Source organism: Zalophus californianus, chromosome 4 (genome assembly GCF_009762305.2).
Source record: "Zalophus californianus isolate mZalCal1 chromosome 4, mZalCal1.pri.v2, whole genome shotgun sequence".
Taxonomy (NCBI): domain Eukaryota; kingdom Metazoa; phylum Chordata; class Mammalia; order Carnivora; family Otariidae; genus Zalophus; species Zalophus californianus.
The window spans coordinates 91,928,773-91,937,638 of record NC_045598.1 but is presented as its reverse complement, the minus strand read 5'-3'; the positions used below and the strand labels follow the sequence as shown (position 1 = coordinate 91,937,638).

At 53.9% G+C, this 8,866-nt stretch overlaps 1 protein-coding gene across 8 annotated transcripts; it reads left to right on the top strand.

The window, feature by feature from the left end:
* The first annotated feature begins 1,588 nt into the window (after positions 1-1,588).
* On the top strand, positions 1,589-8,193 carry PSRC1 (proline and serine rich coiled-coil 1). Of its 8 annotated transcripts, none has more exons than XM_027623046.1 (10): positions 1,589-1,806; positions 2,181-2,238; positions 2,330-2,387; positions 2,856-3,297; positions 3,641-3,755; positions 3,848-4,096; positions 4,403-4,496; positions 4,719-5,527; positions 6,460-6,612; positions 8,066-8,193. In XM_027623046.1, exons 2-8 carry the CDS (start codon positions 2,220-2,222, stop codon positions 4,720-4,722), a joined length of 981 nt encoding a protein of 326 aa, XP_027478847.1. In that variant the 5' UTR covers positions 1,589-1,806; positions 2,181-2,219; the 3' UTR covers positions 4,723-5,527; positions 6,460-6,612; positions 8,066-8,193. The 8 variants fall into 8 exon arrangements, with proteins under 8 accessions (XP_027478847.1, XP_027478836.1, XP_027478879.1 ...); XM_027623035.1 differs by lacking the exon at positions 8,066-8,193 and adding an exon at positions 7,712-7,839; XM_027623078.1 differs by lacking the exon at positions 8,066-8,193 and adding an exon at positions 7,497-7,635 and having other exon boundaries at positions 3,641-3,784; positions 3,978-4,096.
* The last annotated feature ends 673 nt before the right edge of the window (positions 8,194-8,866 follow it).

The following is an 8,866-nucleotide window of genomic DNA, read 5'->3' as shown; positions in this document are numbered from 1 at the left end:
AAGTGGGGCTCAATCCCAAGACGCTGGGATTGACCTCAGCCACAGGCAGACGCTTAACCAACATGGGCCCCTGGTGACAGGAAACTGAAGAGGAGTTTCCTTAGGAGAAACTAACTGCCAATTTGCTAAAACTGCCTCCCCCGGCTGAGGTTGGGTGAGGAAGCAATCGCAGGGTTTCCCTGCTCAGGCTGCTCCTAGGCAAAGCAGGAGGGCAGGTACTGAGCAGCTTCTCTCCCTCCACTCTACTTTGCCACCACCTGCCTGGAGAGAGGGAAGCTACTGGCTCCCGACCTCCCACCTCCCCAGAGCCTGAATCCTATAAGCAACTGCAGTCCCACCTTCGCCAGCAAGCCTCCAGAAAACCAGGCCATCCTCTTCTCTCAGCTCTTCTTCACGCAAGTCTGTGAAGTTCTGGGCCTCCCCCACCCTGCCCCTCAGCACCCCACTAAATGCCAAGACCCCTTGGCGGGCTGTGGCATTTATTACACTGACAGCTCACGCCTGCAAACCTCACAGCTAAACACTAGGAAGGAAACCCCACAAAGCCTGTAAATAGCCAAGATAATGGTCATAAACCCTGGAGACCAAAGCTCTCCAGCCATTCTTCTAAATTTTTAGAACATTTTTTTATAAAGATTTTTTTTATTTATTTGACAGAGAGAGACACGGCGAGAGAGGGAACACAAGCAGGGGGAGTGGGAGAGGGAGAAGCAGGCTTCCCGCGGAGCAGGGAGCCCGATGCGGGACTCGATCCCAGGACCCCGGGACCATGACCTGAGCCGAAGGCAGACGCCCAACTCACTGAGTCCCCTAGGCGCCCCTAGAACATTTCTAAGAAGCCCTGGCAGCTGGTGGCCCAGCCTACTCACAGGCAACCACTGGGAAACAACAACATCTCTAATAAGGAGGCTTAAGCATTTTACAAACACAGCTTTTAGTGTAGAGATAGCAAGTTACAAACACGCTCAAAAGCCCCTGAGGCACGCGGCAGAAAACTGGAGACTGGTAGTTCTCCCAACCGCGGAACGTGAGACGGTCAGGGGCCTCGCTCCGCGGGGAGACGGGGGGTCCCTGCCTGCCTCGTGACGGAGGAGTCTCGGCTGAACCGGACCCAAACCTCCCGGTCGGAAAACCCTGTTGTTTGTTGTTGTTTTTTTTTACCTCTCGGCTACCTCGGGTCCCGAATGTTCTCGCTTAGAAAGATGGAAGATGTATTTCTCAGAGAACCTCAACATACCTAAGATATAAGTATCCAGGTTCTCCCGCAACTTGGAAAAGTCACAACTGAGGAAATCTGGCAACCGCGGGGTTTGCAAACGGAGTAACCCGCCGGAAGCGAATTTCCTCAAGTGCGGCGTTAGTCTTTGGGCGGGCGCGCGCAGGCCGGGCGGCTGAGCCCCGGCTCCGCCCCGCTGGGGGAGGGGGCGCAGAAGGCCGGGGGGGGGGGTGGGCTCGCCCGGGCGCGAAGCCTACATTCATTGGCCAGGTCCCTCGCGCCCCGCCACGAGGCCCCGCCTGCTCCGAAGGGAGGCCTCCCGGGCGCGCGCGCGCGCTCGCGGCCTCCCCGCTTGAGCCCTCCGGATGGAGTCTTTCTCAGAGCCGCTCTCCACACGGCCCCCACCTGTAGACTTCCGGCCGGCTGCCTATAGCCGCCCCGCCCCCGAGGGCAGGGGATGCTGGGATCCGCCAATCACTGGGCGTCTGCGGTAGGAGTGGGTGGAGCCTGAGAGATTCGAAAGGAGCCCCACCCCCTCGGGGCTGATTCCCGGGACCAAGTGGTGGGGAGGCAAGCACCTTCGGCGAGAGGTGAGGCGGGGCGGAAAGTAAAAACGCAGGGTGGGCTGGAGGTGTGGTGTGCGGGTGGTGCCGTGGGAGTTGAAAGGTGATCTGGGGAGAGGAAGAACCGGAGGATGGTGGCGGGGAAGGAGATAGGGCGTGCAGACCGCCCCCGGTGAAGAGAGGCCAGGTTGTAGGGGGGCGGCTGGGCAACCTGAGGAGGGGGGATGTGCGCTCTCCGCACCTTCCCCGGAGGTAACAGGGCTAAGTTACAGGGGCAGGTGCTACTCCTGGGACCCTTGCTTTACCTCCAGCGTGATCCCCAACCCCTGGCTTGCACCCTGAGTCTAGCTGGGAGCCTTGGGCAGGATGGAGAACTGAAGAAAGGGGTATTTTCTCTCCAGCTCAGGTCTAAGCTGACTCGTTCTCCTACCGGCTGGAACATGGAAGATTTGGAGGAAGGTAAGGAAAGGAAGGAGGGAAGAATGAGGCGCTGCGATTGAGAGCCGTGTTAGTGACCTGAGGCTGGCATTCATTCCCTTCTCCCCTACAGATGTAAAGTTTATCGTGGATGAGACCTTGGACTTTGGAGGGCTGTCACCATCTGACAGGTACCATCCTCTTTAACCTACTTGCTTTCCTCCAACAATGCCTCTTTGTCTCTAACCGCCTACTGCTGAATTATTGGTCTCTGGGGTCTGGGTTGGTAATGTAGCAAGGTTGGGTGCCCTGCGGCTGCTGGGGGACTTGTTGACATGGGCCTCAATGACACTACTGGGGGAAGGAAAAACGGATAAGCTGGAATGAGATTTCAGGATGTTAAGAAAAAGGGTAGGTGGATTTGCTGCGTCTTCATCCTGGCGTCGTTTCCAATGTCGGTAAGAGCTAAAGGCCTATTAGGCCTCATAGAACCAGGCGTCTCATCACCTAGAGGCCAGATCTCCCAGCCAGCATGGGCATCAGGGTTTGGGTTGTATCCCTGGCTCTGTTGTGGGGCGGGGAGGGGTACCAGGTCTCCTTTGCACAGTCTCCTGCTCTCTTCTGTGTGCGCATGGTGCCTGGTTTGTTTTCTGTCTCAGTCGTGAGGAGGAAGATATAGCAGTGTCGGTGACTCCAGAGAAACCCCTCCGAAGAGGACTTTCCAATCGAAGTGACCCAAATGCAGTGGCCCCAGCCCCCCAGGGGGTGAGGCTCAGCCTAGGCCCCCTTAGTCCAGAGAAGCTGGAGGAGATTCTCCATGAGGCCAACCGACTGGCAGCCCAGCTGGAACAGTGTGCCCTGCAGGAGCAGGAGAGCACAGGGGAAGTCCTGGGGCCTCGCAAGGTGAAGCCCAGCCCTCGGAGGGAAACCTTTGTGCTGAAGGACAGTCCCGTCCGAGACCTGCTGCCCACTGTGAGTTCTTTGACTCGGAGCACCCCCTCCCCAAGCAGCCTGACACCCCGACTCCGGAGCAGCGATAAGAAGGGGGCAGTCAGGGCTCTTCGGACAACATCTGGAAAGAGGCCCTCCAGTGTGAAGAGAGTAAGTTTGGAGGGTCTGGGTTGGATGTGTGCCCTCAGACACAGTGTGTGACTTGGTATAGCCATAGAGTTGGTAAAATGGGGTTAGTAAAATTCTACCTCAGAATTATTGGAATTAAGCAAGATACCGTAAGCAAAGCACTTACCGCAGCATCTGCACATATCTCTGTAAATGTCTATAATAAGTTCAAGATAAATGGTATTGGTGAGGATGATGATGTTGGCAGCTAACGTCTGCCTTCCTTACTGGGACGTAGGCAACTCTCCACCTCTATTTCTCAAACAGCCAGCAGAACAGATTCTTTTTCCCTTCTAGTTCTATTTTTTCTCTCTTTGTATTTCAGGAGTCACCCACTTGCAATCTGTTCCCTGCATCCAAAAGCCCAGCATCTTCTCCTCTTGCCCGATCCACTCCTCCAATCCGGGGCAAAGCTGGGCCCGTTGGGAGAGCAACAGCAAGTGAGAAGGCTTGGGCAGCAAAGCTGTGGGTGAGTGGGAGGGGGCGAAGGATGTGGATCTGACCCTCTCATTCCTCTACTCCTTTCCACCAGGCCCGCCTACCCCTGTCAGACCAGTCTTGGCCCCACAGCCTTCTACCAGCAACTCTCAGCGACTCTCTCGGCCACAGGGAGCAGCTGCTAAGCCTTCCAGTCGACTGCCTATTCCCTCAGCCATCCCCAGGCCTGCCAGCCGAATGCCACTCACCAGCCGGAGTGTACCACCCAGCAAAGGTGCCCTGCCTCCAGCTTCTCTGCCAACTCGGAAAGGACTTCCACGACCAAGCGCCGCAGGGCACAGAGGTGAGGAAGAGTGGACATAATAGTTGGAAATCAGGAGGAAGAATGCTTACCCTTGCCCAGCTTGGATGCACCCTCCCAGAGCTGGGACCAGGGACCACTTTCTCCATCTTCATTACCACTCAATTTGAAGATGGGGAGACTAAGTGAAAGAGAGGATGGGGGTCCGGGCAAAGAGTCTGAACCATGGTTTTCAAATACCTTATGTTTTTGACCTTGGGTAGGAAGAAAGGCACTAATCCCAAACTCACTCTGAGAAGGTCATTTGAACTCTCTGCTAACTCATTTCTTTTGTCAACCCCCATCAAGTTCCCATTTCCCAGCGACCAAATCTTCCGGTCCCTGGTGCCACTCGAAGCAATCTGCAGCCCCCCAAGAAGGTTGCAGTCCCAGGACCTACCAGGTAAGACTGGTTAAGATGCTCTCGCCCCTCTGTCATCTGGGCTTCCAAACTGTTATGCACACCAGCCCTGAGTCTTGTGTGGCAAGGTGGGGATGAGAGGGGAGCCTGGAGAGGCAAGGAGTCCCATTTCTTCCTTCCCTCAGAAACTTGATCTCAGCTGGGTGACAAATGGGCTTGAGGAAGAGGGACAGTTTAAAGCAGTTCTTCCTTCTGACTCCTTAGGTAAAGAGATCAGGACAGCAAGCAAGAATTCAGTAGCAAACCACTACCGTCACTGCCTGGACTCACCTCTACTCGGCCTCCCAAGCCCTCTCATGGAAGACAGGCCCTGACTCTAGCAGATTCTGGCCCGGGAGCAGGAGAAAGAGATGACACCAGGGCTGGTGGCCCAAGAGTAAAGAGATGGGAGATGGGGTGGATTAGGGCTGAGCTGGAGGGGAATCAGACCCTGTGGGTTGAAAGAGGATTAGGGAAAAGAGGTCACCTCCTGACAGTGAAATTAACAAGCAGAGAATGAGAAAAGCCAGAGAGTAGCCAGCCCCGACTCTTGTGTTCAGTCCCAGAGGGTTTGATCTTCTTCCCAGGCATTGGTTCACTGGGCATTTACATGTGAATGGCCTCCTGCTCTCTGAGGAGGAGCCCTGAATTACGTCCAGGACGCAGGCCTGTTTGGAGAGACAGAGGCAGGCATGTGGTCTCCAGAACTTCTTTCCTGTAAATTCTCTGACTCTTTAAGAGGCCAATTGATGATAAGCTTACATTGGTCAGTGTTTTTCTAAAATAAAATGAATGTATTTTTCTAATCTCTGTATATGTGAAAGTAAATTCTCCAGTTTCACACAGATTTGTAGTAAACTCCTGTGTTATTCCGATGACGGAGCCACGACAAGCTTCCCAGACCGGGCCCTAATTAGGCTGAAGGGCCTTGTGATTCGGGACCACCCACCCTCCCTTTGTTGGCATTAGATGGGAACAAGCTACCTTCTTCCGGGATACATGTGTTAATGAAAGGTCCAGATCAAGTGAAATATGTGAGTGAGGCTATCAAGGCAAGGTCTTGGTCAAGTTATTATCTATATCCTAAGCTTGGGTGTCTTTCCTGGCAAGAGCATGGAGCCTTCTGAGAATGCCCTCAGCATCTACTCTGCTGTACTGATGAGATGAGGGGACCCTTTGGTGGGTACCCTGGTATTCAGTTTTGCTGACTGCTTCAGCAGAAGATGCTGGAACACCTCATCACATTCTGCCTTATATCATTAGAATTGGTGGTCCTAGACTTGAGGGCTGACACCTCTGTCTTATAAACCTCTGCCGTGCCTAGTGTTATGATTTGTATGTGGCAGAGAATTTCATTTGTTGAAAAAATAAATTTGAGTGCAAGGGAGGGGGGGTTGGTGAACGAATGACAGAGACTAACAGATTTCACTAAGGGTCCCCCTTTTCTCACAGCCTTTGACTCTTGAAACCAGAACCAATTCAATTCCTTGTTGGGTTTTTGGGTTTTTTTTAGGATTTATTTATTCATTTTAGAGAGAGAGCCGGGATAGGGGGCAAGTAGGGGCGGAGGGAGAGGGAAAGAGAGTCTTAAGCAGACTCTGCTCTAAGCATGGAGCCCGGGGCGTGGCTCAACACGGGGCTCGATCTCACGACCCCGAGATCACAACCTGAGCCGAAACCAAGAGTCAGACGCTAAACAGACTGCACCACCCAGGTGCCCCAATTCCTTGTGAGTTTTGAGAGAACTTCCCTCTTTGAAGGCTGGGCTATGACTTAAGGAAGGCAGTAGGCGACTGAACAGAGGGAGTGGAGTGTCAGCTGGTGCCCCCCGCCCCCCCACATATAGATGCCCATCAGCACCCCACTTAGGCATTAAAATGTCCTTTCCCAGACAGAGGCCCTCCACTGCTGTCTCCTTTTTATGGCTGATCTTCAGGTTCAATGAACATATTGACTTTTATTACAGTGGCAGCCGCCTAGGCATTCGCCTCTCTCCCTGAGCCTCCTACAGCAACTCCTACAGGCTCTGGGAGTCTAAGAATTGAGCTGCGGGAGGGGATGCGGAAAGACACCGACTATTTGGCTCTGGAGAAATTTGGCAGAGGCAAGAAAACCTCAGGTGTGTTCTCCAGCTGGTGAGCAGGGCCCTTGGTGACTCCCCAGTGGGACGGAAGCTCTGGAAGGCCGGCGCACCTAGGCAAGCTCTGAGGTGTGGCCGTCAGATGGCACGTGTGTGTGGCTTGGGAGGCAGACCCGTATGCTGTTGCCACCTGGTGGCCAGAAAGGACAAGGCATGTTCCCTTTGCCCTTGGTCAGTCTTGAATTTCATAACCCCCACCTGCCCTGCCCCCATCCTGCTCCAAACTTGCTTAAGCAACGTCCAGTAGACCTTGCCAGCTAGGGAGGAGGCCCCCTGCCACAGTGGCCCTTCTTGCTCAGCTACCTGCTTACTTCCTTCCCTTTGGGGCTGGCTATTTTTCTCTGCACTCTACCCCCACCCCTCCCCAGGAGCAACAATGCCGGAAGCCAACATTTACTGGCCTCTTAACTACGCACTGCGAACTGTTCGAAGCACTTTACATGTGTTAACTCATTTAATTCTCATAAAAGCTCAATTAGGCGGATGCTATTATCATCCTCATTTCGCAGGCAGAGAAACTAAGGCTCGGAGAGCTTAGGTCACTGGGTCTGGTTCCAAGGTATGTGCTCTTAATCACTACCCTCTATGGCCCCCATGTTAACTCCCCGGCTAGTTTGCTGAACAGACCTTTGAAAAACACAAAACTTGGGAAAGGAAGTAATGTTGCAGAGCACGGAGGTGGCTTGAGTGTGAATTGTTGCTTCATTTCTGATGGGAAAACACACACAATGACCCAGAGGAGTGGAGTCAGGAGGTACCTCGTCACTGAGCCACTCAGCCACCCTGCCCTCCCTGTCTCCTGAATTCTGTCGCCAGGACTCAGCCCTAAGGGGCTGGACTGGAAACCTGCCTTCTCTTTGCAGCCTCCACAAGTCCCTGTTGTCCTGATGAAAAGGATACTCTCCTGCCACCTGCCACATCTTCTTTGGACGTGCCAGGACATGGGCTCCGAGCTGATGAGGCTATTCGGGGAGCACTGCTGGGGTGCTGGTCGTGGGGGCTAGCTCACTGGCCACTTGACATCCGAGTCCCCTGACTTCCTGGCCCTCCCACGGCCCTCCCTGCTCTTGTTTTCCAGAACCTCCCTCTGGAAGCACAGGGCACCCACAGAAGCACAGGATGACAGCGCTCAACCCGCACAGAACTATAGTTTATTCAGTAGTATGGGGAAATGAAAAAAAAAACAAACACAAAACCCTACTGTATTTACAGTAACAATCAAACTGTACAATCTGATGGTTAGTATCAAGTTAGCATCCAGCATCTTTGTATTTTTTTAAGTCAAGTCATCAGTAGTTAAAAACCAGTTAAATTTTTAACCCTTTGTAGGAATTGCTGAGGGGAGAGTTCAGGGGGAGAATCCATGGCAGAAAAGCCGGTAACCAGCCTTACACATGAGAAACAGGAACATTTTTTTTTTTCCCACCCATAGCCTCTTTTTCTAGCCACCTGCTCCAGAGGAAAGTCGGTGACAAGTGGGGAATACATGCTCAGCGTACATGGGAACTCAAACGAACAGCGGTTGGCAAAACTGAGGCGGCGGGAGGAGAGGAGGCAGGAGATGAGAGCCTGGAGCAAAGGGAAGGGCCTCAGGCCCCCGCGCCAGGACTGCTGGGTGCCCACCCAACCCGTCACGGCCACATCAGACCCCCTGGGACCGGACACGAACCCATCCCAACACAAAAAGCAAATAAATAAAAATATATATTAACTCTCTCTTCGCAGGGAGCTGGGGACGGGCGTGGGAGAGGGAGAGAAAGAGGAACGGGACCTGATCCTTTGAAGAAGAGAGCCAATTCCGAAAAGGGGTTAAAAATAGAACACGTCTCAGAGGCCACAGTAGGTCAGACAAAGTGGGATTTGTCTGATCTTGGCGGGGGGGGGGGGGGGGGCAGTGGTGGTGGCTGCGTGGACACCAGAACCCAGACTTGAGACCTGTGCTTGAGACTTCTGGGGGCAACCAAGCCAGCCCTCGACTTACTCTTCCTCCGCGTCCCACCCACACCACAGCAAAGAAGCGCAACTAAACACATGACGGGCCTTCCCCGGGCGGGTCAGGCAGGGAAATGAAGCACTTTTGGGTCAGCAAACTGAGCAAACGCCCGGGCTGCAGCACGTGGTCAGAGTCCAGGGAAAGGAGAGGGGCTGGGGTGGCCCGGCCTCCGCCCAGGGGCACGGGTTCCCCTCAAAATGTGTTCATGCAGCATTTGGGGGTCCGGGGGCGCGGAGTCCT

Excerpts from the sequence above, each read along its gene's own strand:
- PSRC1 (XM_027623046.1), top strand. Across the intron at positions 2,388-2,855 it reads GGGCTGTCACCATCTGACAG|TCGTGAGGAGGAAGATATAG; the intron begins GTACCATCCTCT and ends TTTCTGTCTCAG. Across the intron at positions 4,097-4,402 it reads AAGCGCCGCAGGGCACAGAG|TTCCCATTTCCCAGCGACCA; the intron begins GTGAGGAAGAGT and ends ACCCCCATCAAG.